Source organism: Amphibalanus amphitrite, unplaced genomic scaffold (genome assembly GCF_019059575.1).
Source record: "Amphibalanus amphitrite isolate SeventyFive unplaced genomic scaffold, NRLGWU_Aamphi_draft 001006F_arrow, whole genome shotgun sequence".
Classification (NCBI taxonomy): domain Eukaryota; kingdom Metazoa; phylum Arthropoda; class Thecostraca; order Balanomorpha; family Balanidae; genus Amphibalanus; species Amphibalanus amphitrite.
In genome coordinates, this window is record NW_024882500.1 from 49,523 (window position 1) to 73,304 (window position 23,782).

At 49.7% G+C, this 23,782-nt stretch overlaps 1 protein-coding gene across 3 annotated transcripts; it reads left to right on the top strand.

Moving 5' to 3' along the window:
* The first annotated feature begins 8,469 nt into the window (after positions 1-8,469).
* Positions 8,470-23,648, top strand: LOC122369099 (splicing factor 3B subunit 2-like). Of its 3 annotated transcripts, XM_043343526.1 has the most exons (13): positions 8,489-8,729; positions 8,890-8,892; positions 16,726-16,908; positions 17,802-17,931; positions 18,318-18,531; positions 18,757-18,931; positions 19,342-19,590; positions 19,931-20,133; positions 20,332-20,514; positions 20,932-21,103; positions 21,508-21,749; positions 22,220-22,493; positions 23,426-23,648. In XM_043343526.1, the coding sequence occupies exons 3-13, from the start codon at positions 16,762-16,764 to the stop codon at positions 23,495-23,497; spliced, it is 2,061 nt and encodes a 686-aa protein (XP_043199461.1). In that variant the 5' UTR covers positions 8,489-8,729; positions 8,890-8,892; positions 16,726-16,761; the 3' UTR covers positions 23,498-23,648. The 3 variants fall into 3 exon arrangements, with proteins under 3 accessions (XP_043199460.1, XP_043199461.1, XP_043199462.1); XM_043343525.1 differs by lacking the exon at positions 8,890-8,892 and having other exon boundaries at positions 8,470-8,725; XM_043343527.1 differs by lacking the exons at positions 8,489-8,729; positions 8,890-8,892; positions 16,726-16,908 and adding an exon at positions 17,248-17,262.
* Positions 23,649-23,782: the final 134 nt, after the last annotated feature.

The window sequence follows — 23,782 nt, forward strand, 5'->3', positions numbered from 1 at the left end:
CCATCTGTTGTGTTTTTAGGAATAATACCACATCCACATTCAATTTTATTACATAAAAGTCTACGCAGAAGCACACAATAAAACAGATACACGCATCCTAGCTCCCGCTGTTCATCTCAGTATGTGCTCAAACCGAGCTCCGTGGGCCGTCACGCAGGCCTGCAGTCGCTTGCGGACGGCTTCAACTGCGCGGGCCAGCAGTCTCTGGGACAACTGGTCCCAGCAGGCCGTCAGCCTTTCCTTCAGCTCCTCTATGGTGCTGATCCTCTTGACCTCTGTACACCATTCGCTCCAGTTCGCTCCACACGAATAAGTTAAAAGGGCTGAGGACAGGACTCTTCGGTGGCCAGGCATCTGGCTCGATGAAGGCCGGGCAGGCCTGTTCCTGAAACTCGACCACTGAGTGGGCCGTGTGGCACGGAGCACCGAATGGCATTTTTTTTGCTCTTGCTGAAATTTAAATTCATTACAATAGCACGTGAATGAGCTATTTTTATTCATTAACCTCCGACATGCGACATAGTCAGAACAGCAAACCGCAAATCACTGATTTGCGGATAATGTTGAAAACCGTTTCACTGAGTTTTGTGACACAAATTGTATAGGCATATAACTAGGGTAATATTTATAGTAATAGTTAAGTTCAATTAACTTGGTTTTATAGAGAATTGAACGTTCTTTCTAATGATGATTGCAATTTGTCAATAAAGTGAAAACTTTCGGACTTACAGACATTTTAAGTTAGGGGTTCCAATTTTTTTTGGATCACCCTGTATATGTTGACCTTGAACGGTCAAGGTCAAAGGTTGACCTCAGGTCACGTGACCTCGTCGTCATCATATATCATTCGATGCGCCTTGACGAGCTGAGCACAATGAGACTATCTGCGCGGCTGTATCTTGTTCTTGTACGGAGTTATTGGCAAAAAACCTTTGGTGACTTTTGATGACGTCAGTCGTCACATGACCTTACAGCTGCCCAACAGCAAAACAGACCTCAAGGTAGTAAAGGTTGATCGTAAATGAAGTCATGTATGGTTTATGGGGCCATTCCGACCCGTTTTAGTGGTAAAAACAGGGAGTTGACTTTTCCCCTTTTTGACTTAGGTATACATAATGGGGAGGTCGAGAAATTTAGCCTGACCTTAGGTCATCGATAGGTATAAAGATTCCGAGATATAGGTACAAATTGTAGCTACTAATGACCTTATAACATCCTGCGATTTTCAAAGGCCTCCGACATCTACTGTAGCTCTGGCACGGTGACAAAGTTGCAAAAAAGTGATTTGAGGTTGGGTCATTCGAAGTGACCTGGTGATCTGACCTTGAAAGGTAGGAGGTTTAAACTTCCACACCATGTGTAAAATTGATAAGGGATAAGCCAATGGGGGTCAATGGGGAAATGGGGAAATGGGGAAAGTCAATGGGGAAAAATGGAAACTGCTATTCTCGCACCGGGAACGATCTCAAACTATCTCAACCACACGGAATCGTGATTTCTTGCACTCCTTGCAAGGACCAAAGCTTCACTTTTGCGCTGTTGACCTTGCGTGTCGTCATTTACGGCGTCACATGAGTCACAAGAGTTTTTCGTCAATAACTCCCGATCAAATTGAGATAGCGAGTCGGGAAAGCCACCAATGAACTCAGGAAGACCTGCCGAATCTAGTGATTTGCAATATGACCTCCTTTGACCAGCTTCGTGACCTGGGGGTGCTGACCTGACCTTGACCCGAGGTCAACACCTCAAGTGGACCGCACCCGAACAAAAAGTATACCCACCATTCGACGCGCCTTAGCGAGGCAAACACGATGGTGCTCAAATTGTGGCTCTGTTTTTTTTTTTTTTGGTGAGTTATTTATGAAAAAACTGAACCCGTACCTTGGGCAACTTGACCTGACCCCAGAGGTCACCGATTGGCCTGATACCTTAAAATCGGGTACCAGTCGCTGCGTCTCGTAACGGCGCACACACTCATTTTTCCACGACGCTCTATAGCTCCATCAGGGGTGAAACGGCGAGGGGGGTTGTACCAACCTCCTCCCTCCTCGGCCGGTGCCCTGTGTCGGTGTCCCCGGCGCGGCGCCCCGACCCGGGCGCCCGGTGACCGGAGGGACATCACAGCAACACAGGCACGTAGCTAGGATTTGGCCAAGGGAGGGGCGGAGGAATCCCGGGGGCCTCCTTTCTACAGAGGGCCTCCTCCCTAAAGGGGCCTCCTTTCTACAGAGGGTCTCATGCCTACATAATTACATATACAACATAATGCAGACTTTTGTTCAGCTTTCATATGGCCAGCGCACTGGTATGTTTCTTTATTCTTACCGCTGTCGCGGTAAGAAACATACGCATATCACAAGTCTCCCAGTGGCATGGTAACTGGCAAAAAAAAAAAAAACTCGGGCGCCGGCGGCGGCGGCGGCGGCGGCCGGACCGCAGCAGGAGGGGGGGGGGGGGGGGAGGATCTGCGAGGAATGGATGGATACTGGATGACGGTCAGAGTACCTAACACTTGGTGTATTATCATATATCGTTCAAGCGCTTAACCGTATTCCGGGCGGGCTCTGAAAGACTCTGAATCGGGCGGAGGCCTTTTTGGCCCCCGTCAGAACTCGAAAAGCACGAATCGTAGCGACAAACGGCAACGGCGTTTGATAGTTCGTTGAACGACTTACAACTTTTGTAAACAACTTTTTTGGGTCAGGTCAATATTGAGGTCGCCAGAGGTCATAACAAATAACATGGTTTATAACGACCTACAGTGTGTCTAAAAAGAATGTACCGTCGCCACTACGTGGCGCTGGTGTCGCGAGCCGGTAGTTGGCTGAATCCGCACCAGACCACACATTCCCAGGCGCTAGGTGACAGCTGCGCAGCGGCCGGTAGTAGCGTAAGCCCGAACCTTCGTGACACAACCCCGGGGGGGGGGGAGGGGAGCGGGCGAGGCAGCGCGTGTAGGGAGGGGTGCTCCAGCAGGCTGGCAGTTGTCGCGGCCAAAGGTCAAGGGGTCACACACCAAGCGAACGGACGCTGATGTGGGTTCGTGGGGATCATGAACTTGTGTATGGCAGGCGCGGATACAAGGGGGGGGGCATGGGGGCCATGGCCCCCCCCTTGGCCGATTTTTTTCAAAAATAAAACAAAAAGTTAAAAAGTTAAAAAGCTGAAAAGGGGGCCTCCTGAAAATAAAGTGGCCGAAATCCGATGAGTTTTTTTTTTTAACCAACCCACTTAGTTATTTCTTAGAAGACTAGCTGAGAAGACTTCTTTGTTAGAAGATTGGTAAAGCTTTTCATAACTTGGAGGTCTCTTATACTCACAGAGATGACCACTTTTACAGGGCCTCCTAACCTGCACAGAGGGCCTCCAAGCCTGCACAGATGTTGAGATGTTGCCTGAACAGCTAGATAAGCTCAATAGACGCAGTTTTTTTTGGGGGGGGGGCCCAACAAGTGGGAAGATGGGGCCTCCAACAGGTGGGATTATGGGGGGGCCTCCTGGTTTCTAATGGCCCCTCCCTTGGAGATTTTCTGGATCCGCCCCTGGTGTGTGGTAGGTGCGTCTTGCGATGCACGGGTGATACGCCAGGTCTAAGCCAAAGGATTCAGGGGAGAGCTGAAGGAAAACACCTGGTCAACTACGGCGAATAATAGTGCTGAAAAATGGAAAGTATGGGTCAATGCAAGCCTTCATGACTATAAACAACTTTCTGAGGACGCAAAGGCCAGCATTGAATAACGATATCCGGATCGAAATTAGCAATGATTTATAATTAAATGCCGAACTAATAGCGCTGCAAAACCCTCCTAGTAAATTGTCAAGTCGGATTATACCCACTTGAATTAAACTATCCTAAACAAAATTGTTGATTAACTTTCTAACACTGACGTTCTTTATCATACGATAAGTATGGGGTTAACCAAGATTCAGCGTCTTCCGCGTTCAAACAATCACCTGTAAGGCTAGAACATTAATGGCCAGGTAAAAACATGGTCGGGATTTGATTAACCGGATAATAAGTCGATTTTTTTAGTCGGGATTTGATAAGTCAGATTTTTTTTACGCCAACCGCATTTTTAAGTCAAGTCAGGTCACTGATCTATGACGTCATAAATGAGCAGTCCTAAAATGAACTGTGTGAAACTGTCCTAAACTGTCCTCAACATTATAGGACTGTGTGCACACTCCTAAAATGTTTAACTTCGCTACACCCTCAGTGCAGAGCTTTCATAGGGAGATGAAACTTACAGGATCTTATAGTATGATCGAGAGTCTCACAACTTGTATAAATGTATATCTCGGATTTTCTGAAGGGTCGCCTGAGATCAAGTCAACGTCTCTCACCAGGAAATTGCTAGTTTGGTCCGGAAATGATATACAACTATCTCAAATTCTCAAGCACACGGAATCGTGATTTCATGCACTCCTTGCAAGGTCTGATGCTTTAATTTTGCTTTGTTGATCTTGCGTGACGTTATTTATCACGTAACCAAGGGTATCAGTTTTTCGTCAATAACTCCCGATCAACTCAAGCTACCGAGTCGATAAAGCCACTAATGGACATGAAAAGACCTGCCGAATCGATTGATATGCAATATGACCTCCTTTGACCAGCTTCGTGACCTGACGGGCTGTGACTTGACCTTGACCCGAGGTTAACACCTTAACTCTCGCCCATATTGGTGTTTTTCCAGCCGCAAACGTATAAGGGGGGGGGGGGGTCCGTTAGACCCTCCCTTGCCGTTTCGCCCCTGATCGACCTAGAGCTTCGCGGAAAAAACGAGCGTGTTGGCCGTGACGAGAGGAAGACGATGATACCCAATTTTAAGGTCCTAGGTCATCGGTTGACTTTCCAGCTCAGGTCAATGACCCAAAAGTCGGGAAAATCGGGCCTGTTAGAAAGTCGTAAAGCGTGGCTGCTATGGGGTTTTCGGGGTGCTGATCACGAATATCATGTTAGTTTTGATCACAGATGATGTCTTCATGCATTTAGGCCAGGTCGGGTCAGGTCAGGTCAGGTCAACCAGTAAGGGTATTCGTAGTAGGTGGCAACCGCCTCTGACAGCTTCGCAACATGTCACGAGGGCACCAAAACTACTTCGTAAATGTTCATATGGCTGCTAAATTCGAATTCAGCTCCTAAAACTGGCCTAGAAACATGTAAAACTCGAAAAAGTGAACCGAGGTCATCAAAGGTCAATGACCTGACCTGACTTTCCGGTGACTTTGACACCCACCCTAATGCATGGAAGCAACATCATATCCCATGTTTGAACGCTTAAAACCACGAAAAGACTGCAAACGCGCCGCTAATGCGAGCCGACATACGCCGAATCGCGATTCCGGCCAAACATGGTCTCGAAAAGTAGGTCGCAGGTCAAAGGTCATTAAGGTCAGGGTCATGACAATTTCAGGGTGGGTGTAAAATTGATTAACGCGAGGGTAACGAAAGTTTCGTCGCGATCGGCCGCTTTTTACGCGAGTTATTCGCGAAAAACGGAGGGAGGGGGGTCCGTTCGACCCCCCTCTATACGGGCGAGGGTTAAGTTGATCTCACCCGAAGAAAAAGTATACCATTCGACACGCCTGAGCTAGACAAACACGATGCTGCTAAAATCGCGGATCTGCGATCATTTTTAGCGAAGTTATTTACCAAAAACCGAACCTGTGCCTTGGGCCAGTTGACCTGACCTCCGAAGTCATCGGCTGACCCTGGTCCTTAAATCGGAGACCAATCGCTGCATTTCGTAACGACGCACACGATCGTTTCTTTCGTGAGGCTCTAGCTCAATTAGGGGCGAATCGGCGAAGGGGGTTGTTTCCTCACTTCCAACCCCCAACGTCCCTCGGTATTCAGAAAACCTGAAGGTCCGGTGAGGGTTAAAACGTTTCTCCTGAACGAGGAAGAAATGTAGAAGTCAAAGCTATATAGACGTCCTGTAAAAGTGGCCATAATAATAAATTCGTTAGAAATAAGATGCTTTTTAAACGACTTCCTCATGTAAAATCGGGTGCTGGGACCAATCTTATAAACGCTTAAGAATGGACAGGGCGTCACTGGCTAAAGTTTGGGTGCAGAAAACGGCTATTACCTAAATGCAAAATGGTTTTCATGCATTTCAGTCATTTGTATATTGTCGGTCCCAGTGGCCGAGCTAAAAAAAAAAAATCGGTAGTGTTTTGCGTCTTTTACGCCCTAAGAAACTACACCATCTATCGAAGTGGGCGGGCTTATTTGAATGGGAGGGCGCATTATGCACGAATCGAGTGCTTTCGTTTATTTTGGACTGTATTTTACCACATCCACTGCTGGTATCACTATTAATATTATCTAATGCCGTGAATACGACAGCATTCCATTTATAAGATTGGGCCAATGGAGTCGCGCCCCGCGAGCTCGGTTTTCCGCTGGGCCGCTACAGGCCAGGAAGTCGGTCTTCGCCTGAGGGCAGGACAAAGGTCAGCGAGGGAGCGCGGGGTCAGCCAGGTATCGCCAAGTGCCGAGCGGATGCCGCTCCCTCCCCTCTCTTCCCCTCTTCTCCCCTCCCCACCTCGGTATAGATGGGGAGGGACCGAACTGCCAATGACATGCGAGCGGTCAAGGCCGCTCGCGCGGCAGCGACCCTGGCGGCCGGATGCCGCAACTGGGATTCAGCCAAGTTACCGATTCGCCTCCTGTGGGAGAGCCAAACCAGGGGACATACTTTTTAGATATACTGTACATAGATAGGTCAACTTCAAAATCTGACCTAGGAAGGTCACGCTGGGTACCAATCGGCGCGTCATGACCAGGCGAACGGTTTGGTACACTAACAACTATCTAGCCCCATCATGTCGTGATTTATTGGCTAAAAACTGTTGATGACCTCACCTCACCTCAGATGATCCTTCCCGGTGCCCCTGTCAGTAAATGCCACCTGGGTGCTTACAGATCAGATAATCTGACCTGACGTACCTAATTCAGAAAGAATTGGGTGGTTTTGACTCGTTTTCTCGAAGCAGGACACAGTTCATTATATTTTCCAATAGGCTTGTCACGATTCTGACCTGACTGACGTCTGCAAGATTGAAACTATACGGTTATCAATTTTTTATGTGTGAATGATGCCACGTTTACTTGCTGTAAGTAAAACATGGTTTCGTTAGTAAATTTTCCTATGGTCCAGGTGGTTTGCTTCATTTACGCCGTAGATGAAACAAACAATCGATGGATAGGTATATATTAATTTCCCGGTCAAATAAATTATTATGAGTTGTGCGAAGCATGGCTATGGGAATATCACCACGGTCTGATAAATGGTTTGGGTAATTGCATCCATCGTAAAAATACCGACACAGCCACAGAGGGCTTCCTCTCTACAGATTGCCTCTTATCTACAGAGGGCCTCCTCTCTGCTGAGGGTGTCTTTCTCTCCAGAGGGCCTCCTTTACAGAGGGCATCCTCTCTACAGAGGGCCTCCTCTCTAGTCTCTTCAGGGACCTCCTCTCTACAGAGGGCTTCCTATCTATGTAGGGCCTCCTCTCTTCAGAGTCTCGTCTCTACACAGGACCTCCTCTATACCGAGGACCTCATCTCTGCAAAGGGCCTCCTCTCTTCAGAGGGCCTTCACTCTACTGAGGGCCTCCTACCTACAGAGGACCTCCTTTCTACTGAGGGAGTCCTCCTCTACAGAGGGCCTCCTCTCTTCAGACGATCTCCTCTCTACAGAGGGCCTCCTCTCTACAGAGGGCCTCCTCTCTACAGAGGGCCTCCTTTTTTACAGAGTGCCTCTATTTTACAGAGGGCCTCTTTTTTACAGAGGGCCTCCTTTTTGCAGAGGGCCTCCTCTCTACAGGGGGTCTCCTCTCTAAGGGGGCCTCCTCTCTACACAGGGCCTCCTACCCACAGAGGGCCTCCTCTCTACTGAGGAGTCAGAGGGGCCTTAGCGGTCAGACACAGACACTAGTGGTTATTCACAGGAGATGAGAAGGGCCCTAGCTGTCACTTGTCAGGCTGGTCAGAGGGCCCTGATTGTCCTGACGTCATTTTTTAGATTCCCGGGTCAATTTCGTTCGCCTCCGACGTGATTTTGGCCAACGTGGGCCTTCGGCCCACGTTGGATTCAGCCCGAAAGGATTCAGGCCAACGTGGGCCTTCGGCCCACGTTGGCCTGAATCCTTTCGGGGGACCTCCTGAAATCCCCTAGGGAGGGGTGGGCGCCCCCTCCGCCCCCCCCCCCCCCTTGGCTACGTCCCTGCAGCAACAATACTAACAGCCGTCTGCGGCATATACTAAGATAGCACTAGATGTTGGATTGTTTATTTAATGAGTATTTTGTGCATGAAACATATAATATTCAGTACTTACTTTGTTTCACTCATATAAATATACGAAGGACATACGAACATTCGAATATGCAATTGATTGCGCGTACTATTTTTTACTAGCCGCGTATTACTGCCGCCAGCATCTCTTTGGCGCAGCGCGTCGAAAATGAGTCAATTTATATTTGCGTGTGTTTGGCGTGTGTGCTCATTGGAAATTAGACGTCAACATTTATTATTTTTCATAAACATTGGCCACGCGCGTTTTTATATCTTGGTGGAGAACCGCCAGTGCAAGACATTATTACAGAATAAATGGGACTGATATTGATCATGATGTAATGTTCATTAGGAGCTGAACATAACAATAACGTTCAAGTCGAAGTCTCGGAGCCAGAGGAAGCATTAGGATCTAGGATAGGTAGGTACCTCAACCTGAGGCTCAGTGTTAATAAATAACATTAATTCACTCCCCATGACCTAGTGGATAGGGCGTCCGTTTCCTAACTCAGCAGCAAGTTGCAGCAAGTTCGCGGACGGGAAGCTCCACGTTGTTTGACCCGCATTCCTATTAAGCCAGCTCAGTAGGTGGAACTATGGTCATGAGTACCCAAATATAGGAACGTTCCCATTTTTGGGAGCGGAGTTCCCAAATATGGGAACGGGCGTTCCCATTTATGAGAACGGAAGGTAATTTTTCGGCCGTTCGCCCACTAAAACTCATTAGTGCATCACGTCTCAAAAAAGTGCACGCTAATTTAAGTATCTACTAAATCTCAATAAAATTATCTTTAATCTGACCGTTGAACAAGGAAATTGACCGTCGAATGATATTTTTAATGATTTTTTGAAATGACGGAATGGTGAAAACATGGGTTATGCTACATTTAACATGCAATTTAAAGGAAAATGAAGCGTTTTTTTATATTTTGAGGTCAAGTATAATAATTTTCGCCTGGTTATGAAGTTTCATTCTAGCGACACTAGATGCTGACATATGCAAGCGAACACGCGGACAGTCCCGAGGTAATATTGTTGACTTTTGGTGTCGGGGCGCACGACCGCGTGGAACGTCAGTGATTTTACCGAACTACTGTTGTAAACTCAGTTTCAGTGGTTCAAAATTATTCAGCTGTATTTTATCAGCCCGGAAAGACATATTTTATTTGGATGCTAGCTGTTTAGCGTTGTTTTATAAGGAGCGTCATGAGCGTGGTTTTTGTCTTCCGTGTTTCTAAGCATGATCGTTTTGGGGGAATTTCTCTTATATAGGTCGCTCTGTGTGGCTTATTTATAATTTTTATGCTGATTTCGATCATTCCTCGTGCCCATCCTACCAGGCCTTTTGCCACTTACACTCATTAAGAAAGGAAAAAACTAGATTTTCCATGGGACTAGGTGTTTTGAGGGTGTAACATATTCAGCGTTCCCATTTTTGGATACTTCCTTGTGCTCGTCAACTATCGGTGATAAACAGACAGGTGCTTGACATGTCTCCACCCTCGGCGCGGACGGTGGATATAGGTATGGAAGACCTTGTTGAACATCGCTGAGCGTTGTGAATTACATAATCGTGCAGAGGGGGGCGTGCCCGCTGCGAGATCGACGGGAATAAAAGCGCAGAAGACCGGGCGAAACATGCGACGGTCCTGCCGGAAAGGTCATCTGATGATTGTTGTGTTAACAATAATTTGCGGCGTTGGACGTGATGATTGTTAATAAAAAGAGCCCCTGAAAGGCGTCGTTGAAATCGTTCCCAAATTTGGGTACGCCGTTCCCATAATAAGGAACGCTTGCAGCGCCAGTGAACGAGAGCGTTCCCAAATTTGGGTTCGCGGCCCGGATGATGGACTGCTTTAGAAATAGGGGAACGATTTGAAACTACGATGGGCCTTACAATATCGAACTCTTTCGCAACAATATTGAGACAAATATCAGGCGATTCACGATCGTTTTATATTTTTTGGACGTCATTTAACGGTTCTTTTTCTTGTTTGAAATAATTCCTACATGGCGTTCCCATATTTGGGTTTATCGTTCCCAAACATGGGAACGAAAATGCGTTCCCGAAAATGGGTACGCTTGACCATAGTTCCGCCTACTGAGCTGGCAACTGGCGAGAGAGGGCCACACTAGACCCGGGAGGACCATGCCGCCATCTACCTGAGGCACGTTAAAGTTTCAATCTAAATTAGCACCGGTGAACCGGGTGCGGGCGGGTGCACGTCAGAATAGCTAGTGACATTTGAGCTAGTGACTTTTGAACTAGTACAAAACAGCTAGTGCCTCAAAACAGCTAGTGACAAAACAGCTAGCGTCAAAATAGCTAGTGAAGCAAAAAAACTAGTGCTTAGAAACAGCTAGTGACAAAACAGCTAGCGTCAAAGTAGCTAGTGAAGCATAAAGAGCTAGTGCCTCAAGACAGCTAGTGACGAAATAGCTATCGTCAAAATAGCAATTTCGTTGGACCTCTGTTCCCTTCCCATTCACTTCGCTTCAAAATGCAAGATATCTATGACTGTAAATATGTATTTCCCGCGATATGCCATCTCTTTAATTCCCCGGTGCCCCGCTTCTAATTTGTTGTTTGTCCTAGGGATCCCGTCCTCTGCCCTCCTAGCATTCCAAATAATTTTGTCAAACTACGGTGCTCTTCTGCTCCTTCTACCCGTGGGGACTCTTCGTCGGGAAAGAATCTATAATAGCTGCTCTACGAATAAGCTATTTTGCTTAGGATTAGCTATTAGTCGACGCTAGCGATTTCTATAGCTACATGGGCGTAGGAACGGCTGGAACATTGTGGGTGCATGGGTGCAGCAATCCAGCCATGGCCGGTGAAGCCGGGGGGGGAGGGGGTAGGGAGCGGCACCCGAGCGGAGGCTCCTTGTGAGCTTTGAGGGTGTACCATGTCGAAAAGGTACCTACCGATGATAAGTGTATTTAGAAGCGTTGATAATGTCAATATTGACTACCGCAAAAAGTACCTAAATGCGGCTAACTTAGCCATTTTCGAAGATAGGTATCGGGCTAAAACTTTTGACAGTGGGTCATCGGTATGTGTTCAATCACATGTGTTCCGTTGCTTCCTTTTTTACTTGAGCGCAAATGTAAGTTTTGAAGACCATCACAGTAGCAAACGCTTCTAAAGGTGGAAAGTGGGCAAACTATCCTGAATTTGTTGTGCTGCATGGGAATTAGTGTTGATGAGAAAAGGGGGTTTTGTTCCAGATTATTGTGGGTGCAGAATACATTGTCTGCACCCACTGGAGAATTATTGTGGGTGCAACTGCACCCACTGCACCCATGGTTCCTACGCTTATGACTAGCTATAATGAAGCACTAGCTATTTTGCTCTACTAGCTATATTGACGCTAGCTGTTTAGTCACTAGCTGATTTAATGCACTAGCTATTTTGCATTACTAGCTATTTTGGCGCTAGCTGTGTTGTCACTAGCTGTTTTGAAGCACTAGCTCTTTTGTACTAGCTCAAAAGTCACTAGCTCAATAGTCACTAGCTGTTTTGACGTGGACCCGTGCGGGCAAGGCGTGGTGGCGGGTCTGTGGTGTCATTCGTAACAAGCACAGCACTGCTTAGCGGGGCACCCGGGCTCATAGCCACCCATTCATCTATTCAGACGAAATTTAGGTATACATTAAAAATTTCTATAAAAAAATAATTAGGTAGCAATTAGTAAGACACAGTGCATTTGCATAAATGCTTGCCTAGCCTGCAATGCAAGCAATGCTCGTTATATCTACAAGTCAAAGTCCTGTCCTGTTGTCCTGTTTGCAAGTCCCCAAGAATGATAGACAAGTCCAACAGAATCCCATGCACATAGTACCTACTCTAAACTCAGCCAGCACACTTTTTTCTAAGCCGCCAGTCCCGCCACCCATTATCAGGTGACCAGGAGTGCCCCCTCCCTCTATCCCGCGACACACAGAACCTTACGTTAACACCAGAATAACTTAAAATTTCAATTCACGGCACTCCCAGCTAGGAAATGAAATGCAACATAAAAAGGCAGAAAGAGAGAGAGTCTAGGGTTAGTATGGTTATATAAGCAAAGTAGTCAACACTGCAAACAGTGGTGACTGCCCTCTACTGAAAGCCCCTCCTCATTCACTCGCTCACATTCGTAACATTCATACATAGAAACCAATAGGAGAAAAAGGCTTGGTCACTGGGGAAGGTTGGTTAAGGGTTCTTGCATTAATGGCAAAATCATCATCATATCATGGTCAAGTCATGCATGTGGGTCAGGTAGCCCAGACACTCGGAGCACCCCACTAAGCAAGGCTTGTTGTCGGGCTCTCCAAGTGCTCAGGCAGATAGGGTGACATGTCAGCTATGTTGAAAAAACATATTGGATCTGTATGGATCCAATATGTTTACTTTACAATCCATACTTTACTGTATGGATTGGATCTGTCAGTGTGCTGGGACACAATGTGTCCTGACAGGCAGGGACCAGCAAATAGGGAATCATGAATTGATATTTTATATTGTCTCCTATCAAGTGCTGATGCCTAGATTCAGTAGTAAATATTCTAAGGTTTGTTCAGTGCTGACTGCTGGATAGTGTGGATATCTAGGCTGGTTGGTGTGGAGTCTGTGAACTGGTGGAGCTCATGGTCTTGTTATGTCTTGTCATATTTATTCTGCAGTCTGGTTAGTGTTTATCAAATAATGAGCTCGTAACACCAAAGAAGCTTGAACCTGACTTGTTCTGGCTGACCCAGAAGACAAATATTTCCACTGAACTTGTGTGGTGAGCAATTAGTCATATGTCCCCTCGCTCCCAAACTGCTACATGATCTTTTGCTCTTGGTATTGAGTAAGAATATTTTGTTCTGCCCTTAACCCGTGCACCGACGGGGGTCTGCGCCAACTTACAACCGACGGGGGGAGGGGGGGGGGGCGGATGACCGCCCCCCCCCCCGAGCTCTCGAGAACGAAGCAAGATAGCGACAAGCGGTAAACGGCATGGGGTACGCACGGACAAGGTCTACAATTTTTACGAAGGTTATTTTCAGGTCAGGTCAAAGATGACCTCACAGGGGTAAAAAAGTCAAAATGGCGGCGTTAGAGCCTAGATATGGAGAGTTTTTCTCGAATAACGTTCGAATTGGCCAAGCTAGGAACAAACTAAGGGCATCATCGTGATCCTCTCGTCAATCCGCATCAAATCATATATACAGGGTGATCGAAAAAAGTGTCACCCCTAATTTAAAAGCCATATAACTCGCGATTGGTTGGTCGTGCGACTTTGCGCCAGGCAGCATAAGAAAGAGCATACAATTTCCTTTTGAATGGATGTAAATATGCATGGTTTATGCCACAAACGAAGATGTGGCTATTCAAAAAGTATGTTAAGGACGCAATTTGGCGTGTTCAAAAGTTTGGTTGTGCGAATTTGTACTTTTGACAGAGTTTTTGATCTGACAGCTCACGTGACAGCTCACGTGAGCATTTTTCTTAACTGTTCCATGGTTACCGCTGCATAAAATTGATAATCCGGTAGTGCAGGTTGTCGCAATGTTTCGCTAGTTACCGGCGAATTTGTGAATAATGAGGCCGCATGTTTGCAAGGAAGATCTGATAAAGTCTGCCTTGCCTAAGGTCAGCTGAGAAACAGTCTGCAGTGAACAACATACATACACTCCATGTGTAATGTGTAAGGTGTGTGTCATGTTGAGTTACGATACTCATTGTTCTCGTTCAGCGGTGTCCGTTCCCGTTCGGTGAATTTCGTTTCACGTAAAAGCCGCACATTGACTGGTTTTTGAGCCCATGGGGCGGTCAGCTTCCTCAGATGGGCAGTCCTTGGGCGGACTCTCTGTCTCAGGCTGCGGCAGTGGGGGCCGAAGTGAAGTAGCCGGTCCAGGGTGACTCCCAGCAGCTTCAGCTGATCGCCCGCAGTTACGGTTTCACCTGCCACCTTCACGGAGCAGTTAGCCGCATCGCGGGGCCACTGGGACAGGACTAGAGCCTGTGTCTTCTGGCCGCCACCGTCATCTTGTTGGCTTGGGCCCACTGCGCGAGGGTGTCCGCAGCCTGCTGCGCTCGTTGCCGGGCGACCTGAATGTCGTTACCGGCGCAGAGGGCGGCTGTGTCGTCCGCGTAGAGGAACGCCGTGGTGCCTGGGACTCTGCAGTTCCGCGGCGAGTGGGGCGGCCCACAACAAAAACAGGGCCGGGGACAGGACGCTGCCCTGAGGCAGGCCCGCCCTGAACACCCGCTCGCCGCTGGTGGCGCTCTGGTACTCCACCGTCGCTCGGCGGTCGCGCAGGAACTGCCACGTCCAGTTGTAGAGGCACCTGGGTACCCCCATCTCCATCAGGCTGACTCTCAGCAGGCAATGGTCCACGGTGTCATAGGCTCGCGCGAAGTCGAAGGCCAGGAGGACGTATTCTGTGCGGTGGTGCCGTCGGCCGCGCGCTTGCTGCGGGACTTGGGGAGGTTCCAGCCGTCCTGTACTTGTTGGACCAGGCGTCCGATGCTGTCCTCCACTGACCGTCCAGCGCGGAACCCCACTTGCTCGGCGGGGACCAGCCGGTCGCGTTCCACGATGTGGCGCAGCCGTCCCAGGACCAGCCTCTCGACGAGCTTGCTGAGGTGGCTCGTGAGGGCGATCGGGCGGTAGCTGCCAACATCCCGCGGTAGCTGCCAACACTGACATCGCTTGCACTGTCGAGCTGTTGTGTTTTGCTTTGGAGCAGAGTACTCAGTACTTACTGGGACTTTGTACCGGAATGGTCGCATTTTACCAGTTTTACCTGCCTGTCGTGTGTTTCTGAATCGTAACATTGGAAGACATTGTTATGCTGTGATACCTTGGAGAAATCAAGCATTTATTCTGCGTAGTTATTGGTTTCTGGTCGGGTTTTACTGGAAATAAAGAAAACATTCGGGCCTGACTCGTGCATTTGATACCGAAGGCCTTTAAAAGGTCATTTGAGGGGACCTGGTGACCTGACCTGGGGAGACTTGAGGCTACGATTTTTAGAAATCATGCTAAATGGATGTCAATTGATGTGTAGAACGTCGTTTCACTTGCCATTTTTCATTACGGACACGACTGTGTAGAAAGGAACGCATATATACTCTCAGGCGCATTGGACTGTATATGGGTTATATATGGGCGAAACAAAAATGGCTGGCGCCGCACGAATTTTGATTTTTCGAAACTTTTACCGCCAGGGCCTTTCATTTCTAGTCCATGCGCAAGTTTTTAGCACATTTTCCGTTTGTTTCGTTTCAAGTGACACACCCTAATGGGGACATGATTTGGAATAGAAAACAATCATGAATACATTCAGTTGAAAAAAATTGCCTGCTCTTTCCGATGCTGCCTGGCGCGAAGTCATCCGACCGACCAGTCGCGAGTTATGTAGATTTTAAGTTAGGGGTGACACTTTTTTCGATCACCCTGTATGTTGACCTCGAAAGGTCAAGGTCAAAGTTTGACCTCAGGTCACGTGACCTCGAGGTCATCATGTATATCATTCGATGCGCCTTGACGAGCTGAACACAATGAGACCATCCGCGCGGTTGTATCTAGTTCCTGTGAGGAGTTACAGTGGAATCCGCTTAATAAATCCACGGATAATAAATCCAGCCGCTTATTGTGGCCGCTTCAGCTGTTACCGGATTTTCTCCATAGATACCCATAGTTAATAAATCCGCTGAATAAATCCACGTACTCCGCTTAATAAAGCCACTTGGGAGTTTCGAATTCCGCAGTGACATCTCCCCATTCGAAATGTGGCATCCAGCCCGCTCAAAAAGAATCGCACTGGAGCAGCGGTCTGCAGCAGTTGGACTTCCCACGACAGAGGGAGGTCAGGGGTATCAAGAGTGTCATCACCATGCACCTCAGAGAAATGTTCCCGGCAAAGCAGGCGCCCTCAACTGTTTCGTTGGCATAGCAGGGCGCAGGCATGATGGGGAGTGATGTATGGTATATGGGGCCATTCCGACGCGTTTTAGTGGAAAAACAGGGAGTTGATTTTTCCCCCATTGACTTATAATGGGAGGTCGAGAAATTGACCTGACCTTAGGTCATCGATATCGAAATTCCGAGATATACAAATTGTAGCTACCAATGACCTAAGAACATCCTGCGACTTTCAAAGGCCTCCGTCATCTACTGTAGCTCTGACACTGTGGCAAAGTTGCAAAAAAGTGACTTGAGGTTGGGTCATCCAAGTGACCTGGTGACCTGACCTTAAAAGTTTGGAGGTTTAAACTTGCACACCATGTGTAAAATTGATGAGAGAATGGTCATGCCAAATTTCGTGGCGCTACGCGCCGCGGTTTTCCCGCTATTCACGAAAAACCTCGGGGGGGGGGGGGGAGAGGATAACCGCCCCCCCCGTCGGTGCGCGGGTTAACTTCTGCTGTACTGTTCTTTTCAGGTTGTGTATCTGTCTCTGGCATCATCCAGCCCAGTCATGTCGGACCATTCCGGCCCGCCGCCGCTGTCTGGGCCTCCGCCGCCGCTGCTGCGCTCCGAGCCGCCGCCGTCGGCATCGGGGCTGCCGTCGGTGCCACCACCACCGAGCCTGACATCCGTGCCGCCCCCGCCCAACATCAGCTCGGTACGTCTGTGCCGCCCCCGCCCAACATCAGCTCGGTACGTCCGTGCCCCCCCCCCCACCCAACATCAGCTCGGTACGTCCGTGCCCCCCCCGCCCAACATCAGCTCGGTACGTCCGTGCCCCCCCCCCGCCCAACATCAGCTTGGTACGTCCGAGCCGCCCCCGCCCCGCCCAACATCAGCTTGGTACGTCCGAGCCGCCCCCGGCCAACATCAGCTCGGTACATCCGTGCCGCCCCCGCCCAACATCAGCTCGGTACGTCCGAGCCGCCCCCGGCCAACATCAGCTGGGTATGTCCATGCCGCCAACATCAGCTCGGTACGTCCGTGCCCCCCCCCGCCCAACATCAGCTCGGTACGTCCGTGTCACCCCCGGCCAACATCAGCTGGGTATGTCCATGCCGCCAACATCAGCTCGGTATGCCGTCCCCACATACCACTGCATCGGTGTATCACGTGCGTGAACTTATCTCCGTCGCTCATGGCTGGGTCGTATTTTGTTTGTCACTTCCCTTACCTGTACGTTTTGGTTAGAAAGAATGCCTGCAAAATGACTTTTGTAATTGTTGTTGCTGTTGTCGTCTCCCTCCACTCCTAAGGCGTAGCCAGTCGGCCCTGGGGGGAGGCGAAGGCGGCACGGACTCTTGTAGTCGTCGTGCCCAAAAGCCCCAATAAATAAAGAAAGACTGGTTGTCCAGCCAGTCAGGTAGTTTGGCACCAGTATTCATAATGCGATTCTCCATGTGATTTCATTTGATGGGTAATTGCCCACCCCTGTGATTGTCTAAGTCATTGGTGTATTATTTATAACTATGCCAGACGCTACACCTCAGCCTGTGCTTGCATTCCACCCGTCTGTGTACGTCTTCTAACGCTCTGCCTGTGCGCCGGCAGCTGTCGTCTGAGCCGGCGTCCGACGCCAAACCGGCCGTTCAGCTGCCGGGCGTGCTGGAGCGCGCGCTCAACTACAAGCTGGAGCGGGCCAAGGAGGTGGGCGTGGAACTGAGCGAGCTGGAACGGATCGGTACGTCACCCGGGGGACAGTGAGCGAGTGCCATCAGAGGGCATTCTGAATGGGGTGGGGCTGCAGCCCGCAGAGCTTTGCAGGGGATCGTATGTGGACAGTGGATGAAGGGCATGGATGTATGGCTGGTAAATGATTTGATTTTAGGATTCATTGCACAAGTGGATTTGCTACCTTTGTCGTAGGTATCTCAATAATGAAGACACATTTACATATTCAACTTTTGCTCTAATCAGCATTTCATGATAAAGCTACAGGTCCGACATGAAGATGTAGGCCCGACTGATTCTTCGCAAAGGACAGCTGGCTGCTTCCTCTCTAAAATCGGTACCTGCTGCTGATAAGTATAGTGTTAACGATCACTGACTGGCGGTGATCCTCCACAGAGGCGGAGGGCCTGGCCGCCATGCCGCAGGCACCGCCGCCGCCCAAAATCCGCGAGGATCCCGCCCGGGCCAAGGAGCAGCGCGAGGAAAAGCAGAAGAAGCGCAAGGAGCTGCGCAAGAAGAAGAAAAAGAAGAAGAAGCGCCCCCGTGCCGTACAGCAGAACGGTACCAGCCAGAAGGCCGACACAGAAAGCGCAGACGATGTCGAGATAGAGTGAGTGTACACAATCTGCTTGGGTATGCGGCGTAATGTCTTCGATTCGCATTAAGTTTCCTAGACATATATATTGCATAGCTGCTTAGCCGACGTTTTTGTAGGACTTATGGTGCTATTTATACAGTTCTGTATCTGCTATCGTGCGTCCACTATCTCCCCGGTGGCGCTGGGTGTACACTGTGCGCCGCTACCGGTGCTGTGACGACGCTCGGTGTGCGCCAGGTACGTGGCGGACGCGCCAGAAATGGACCCGTCCGACCCGCTCTACCGCCAGTTCGCGCACATCTTCGAGACGTTCAAGATCAGCGAGCCACCGTCATCTGAGCAGGGCGGCGGCGACGGACACAACGCGTCTGCCGACGACCAGGCGCCCCAGCAGCCGCAGGATCTCAAAAAGGTGACCGACCGTCTAGGGACGGCGGTCGTCGGGATCAGAGCCTTTGTAGGTGGGGTGGGCTGGAGAATTCAATGTGGTCAATAGCTATTTTGTGTGTGGCTACTCATAAAGTTCAGTAACTGTGAAAAGATCCATCAACATGACGAAGATCAGGCATGTGTGTAATATTTTTATTTGGTATGTGTAGGTGGATGGATGTGACTGAAAGGTATCGTGTGGATATGACTTCCAATATTTAAACAGCTACAAGCTGTATGAACAGCCGAAATAAAAGAAATCTGAGCCTCGGCTTCACGCAACTGTATTGCTTCATCTATCCATCTCCCCATAGGGCAGCTGGGAGCCCCGTGTCAGTCTGTGACGCCCCCTGCACGGTAACCCTGCCCAGACTGACGGTGCCGGTGCCTCAGGTGCCCAAACTGCTGGACGGTGACGACGACAGCGACGACGAGGGTGACGACACCGACCAGCCCAAGATCTCCAAGCGCAAGATGAAGAAGCTGACGCGCATGACGATCGCGCAGCTGAAGCAGCAGGTGGCGCGGCCGGACGTGGTCGAGATGCACGACGTCACCTCCCGCGACCCGCTGCTGCTGGTGGCGCTCAAGAGCACGCGCAACACGGTGCCCGTGCCGCGACACTGGTGCTTCAAACGCAAGGTAGGCCGGGTCGTTAGTGGGAGATATCACGATGTTTTAGCATTCCTAGCAGGTTTTTATGTAACCTTGTATCATTACCTAGTTCATGATTCTCATTACAGGGCTTAATCTTACCTAACAGGGATTGCTCAGCTAATTTTGCACAGTGTTTTAGTTCTGACAATGTTTTAATTCTGACAATGTTCACAGCTTAGTTGTTATCAGAATTATAACTTTCCATCTGTCCACACCACAATAATTTTGAATGGCTGCCGTTACCAACAATCCATCCGCTCCCCACCCACAATCATTTGGTTTATGTTGCTGCCGACTCTAACAACCCATCCTTTCGGTACCACAGTACCTTCAGGGTAAACGAGGTATCGAGAAGCCGCCGTTCGACCTGCCCGAGTTCATCAAGAAGACCGGCATCATGGAGATGAGGCAGGCGCTGGCAGAGAAGGAGGAGGCCAAGAACATGAAGGCCAAGATGCGGGAGAAGGTGCGACCCAAGATGGGCAAGATCGATATCGACTACCAGAAACTGCACGACGCATTTTTCAAGTGAGAATTGCGTAATGCATATGTATGATATATCAGCGTAATAATTTGTTCGAATAATGCTATTCTTATAATGGTATGTGGTAGGGAGTTGCAATTTCCACATTGCCTGATGCTTTCTGAGGAGTGAATATAACCATCTGTCTTTAATTACCATGTTGGTCCTTGGGACCGACTTATTGACCCGGTTCTCGCCCTCAGGTGGCAAACCAAGCCGCGTATGACAATCCACGGCGACCTCTACTACGAGGGTAAGGAGTTCGAGACGCGACTCAAAGAGAAGAAGCCGGGTGACCTGTCGGACGACCTGCGCACCGCCCTGGGCATGCCTGTCGGCGCCAGCAGCAACAAGATCCCCCCGCCGTGGCTGATCGCCATGCAGAGGTCAGTGTGGCGAGATGAGATCACCTCGTGCTGACCGACTGACTGATCATGGCCAGGTGGGATGAGTAGTAAAGTAATCTTGGGTGGGATGATGCAAGACGCTAAGTGAAAAAGGTGGCGTGTTCTCTGTAAGCGCCATTAGTGGGCGCTAATCTCGTACCGGGAATGGGTTACTATTCGGAATTTATTTGGAAATGTAATTAAACAATAAGTATGTTGAGATGGGTAGATTATGGTGATATGCTGCAATGATGCCGGGGGCGTGTTGTTTTATTTTGTACTGCTGTCGCTGAACCTTGTTCATCAATCCTATCCTTGTCGAACAAGGCTTGTTCGTCCATTAGTGTCTCTCGGTGCCCCCTCCCCCTCGCGCTGACCTGATCCCCGTCTAACCGCTCGCCTCTCCGCCCGTGACAGGTACGGTCCGCCGCCGAGCTACCCCAACCTGAAGATCCCCGGTCTGAACGCGCCCATACCGGAGGGCTGCAGTTTCGGCTACCACGCCGGCGGCTGGGGCAAGCCGCCGGTGGACGAGCACGGAAAGCCGCTCTACGGAGACGTGTTCGGCGTTCAGAGCAAGGACTTTGACGTGAGTCACGCTGTCGGGGAGGGGGACTAGGGGCTTGTAGGAGAGGAGAGCTGTCGGAGGTGTCGGTTCTGACTAGCACGAGCATGACGTCGATTATAATTCACTGTGGACGGCGATGATTTTGTGTTCGGTTAGAGGATAAAAAATATTGCCGGTCGCCTAGTGTTTTTGCTTTAACTTTTCCCCCAGAACGTCATGTGACTTTATCCATCGGTAATGATGCCTATTTTTGCTTGTTATTAGAAGCTTTGCTCCTACTTGTCGGAAGTTTAAAGTAGCGGAATGGTAAACGAGTAGTCGGCTCAGTGACATGACTCCCCTTCGCCTCCGTCCCTCTTTCCCCGTATCCCAGCGTCCCTCCACCCCTGGCGGCGCCGTGACCCGCTGCCCCCCCCGGCCGACAGAACGCCGCCGGCGACGAGGACGTGGAGCGGACTCTGTGGGGCGAGCTCGAGTCCGAGTCCGAAGAGTCCGAGTCGGAGGAGGAGTCAGAGGAGGAGGAGGGCGAGGGCGTGGAGGAGTCGGGCCTGGTCACCCCGGCCGAGGGACTCATCACGCCCTCGGGGGTGACCAGCATCCCCGCCGGCATGGAAACTCCGGAGATGATCGAGCTCAGGAAGCGCAAGGTCGAGACCGAAATGGAGGGGTGAGTAGCGGCCGTCGCGGGTGACAGTGTCGTTTACTATATCGCTGAGTATCACCTTGAACTATGGGCGTGCCACTGAGAGCTGCCAGTGCAGAGCTGTGCACCGCAGTGCCACGCCCGAGTTTCCGGAGTGTGTCAATGCTCTGCACTGTGCACTTCCTTTGTCGACCTGCCTGTTAGATGAAGTTGCTGATTGTAGTACAGTCAGGAATTTGTAGCACAATGGGGACCCGAGCAAGTTCCGGTGTGTGCAGGAAAATCTATATTTGCATGAAATTTTCAGAGCTACGTTAAATGATGTCATGTTGTCAGTTTAGAACCGAATTATACTATTGACCTTTTTTTGCCGCAGCATTTGCTCGCGCACTGCACATGGCAGGGTATGCGTTCGGTTTATCCACTCTCCACTGTGTTGCGCTTTGAGTCTTCTCACCTCGCCTCTCTCACGCCCTCTCCCGCTGTTCGGACAGAGGCGAGACGCCGTCGCTGTACCAGGTGCTGCCTGAGCGGCGTAACGAGCGTGTCGGCGCCGCCATGATGGCCTCCACACACACCTACGATCTGCCCGGCAAGCGACCGGCCGGCGCGGGCGGTGAGGGCGTCGAGGTGGCGCTGGACCCGTCCGAGCTGGACCTGGTGGACACAGACGCCATGGCGCAGCGCTACGAGGAGCGCATGCGGGAGACCCAGCTAGAGAAGGAGGACCTCAGTGATATGGTGGCCGAGCATGCGGCCAAACAAAAGGTGGGTGTGAGGCCGGGGGGATTGGAGGGATGGGCTGGTGGGTGTGGGGTTGGAGATGTTTATAGAAAGGGGGGGGGGGTGCTTGCCGGCGTGTAAATTGAGAACAGTTGATTTTAAAACGAATGACTCGGCAGTGTCATGGTACTCAAAAGTCAAAATGCTTATGGAAGACGTGATCTACTCCGGGCGCCTTTACCATTGCATCATTGAGCTCAAATTTACAGATGGCATTCAGGTTTGCTGAGTGCCGTTGAAGTTCAATATTCCTCAATCTGTGGGCAAAAGTTGTTTATTTTAGATCGAACAGATAACATGTCCAGCCGGCTGTTTTCTCAACAGAGGTTTAATTAATCTCATATTGCCAATCAGCGCAGTATCACTGGCCCAGACCCAACAAACCATGGCGTGGTACATAAACAGCAACTCGTATTCCAAGCTTTCAGTAATGCAATGCTTTGATTTGACAATCGCCAGTGGCCTCCCTTTCTTCGGTTGTATTAATGACAGGCAGCATTACTTTAACAGCCCGTGATATTGCATGCCGTATTGTCCCTTTTGATTGACGATTGCAATAATCATCTGAGATTGAAGTGTCACTGAACCATTGGAAATGCGCCGCTCCGTAATGAAGCTAATACGTTTCCATGAAAATGATTGGCTCGGGTTGGGGGACGGAGAAGTGGGGGACTGAAGAGGCGGGTCCGCCTTCTTGAGCGGTAGGTGGCGAGGCGAGGGCTCAGTAGGAAAACTATTGGAAGCTGGCGCCTGCTAATTAATTCATACTTTGTTTGAGGATGTCGATGGAACACCGCCCAGACATGTTTACTGCCATCATTTTGTTAATGCTGGAAGTACTCATTAGTGATAATGGGTTGTTATGCTCGCGAAATTTATAAATTTCTTCCCTAACGTGGGTTTGCTCTGTTTCTCAGAACAAACGAAAGCGGCAGCAGGCGCAGCAGGACGACAAAAAGTCCAAGAAGTACAAGGAGTTCAAGTTCTAAGGGACGCGAGTCGTTTGCTGGGGTTCATCGCAGAACACCGATGCCGGTAATATTCCGAGAACATGTATCATGTGCGCACTTTGAGAGGGAGTTTTTCATCCGAGCTGGTCACTGGGTCGCGTCTGCCGTTCGTCCAATACATGTAACGTCAGAGTCGGGTCTTTAAAGTCTTTAACACATATTCAGACACGGATGCCTCTTGCTTGCAGTCTGCCCCCCTCCCCGAATATCCCTAATTCCTCAATAGCACAGCCTTCCTTCCTTCCAGTTCAATTCAACTATTGG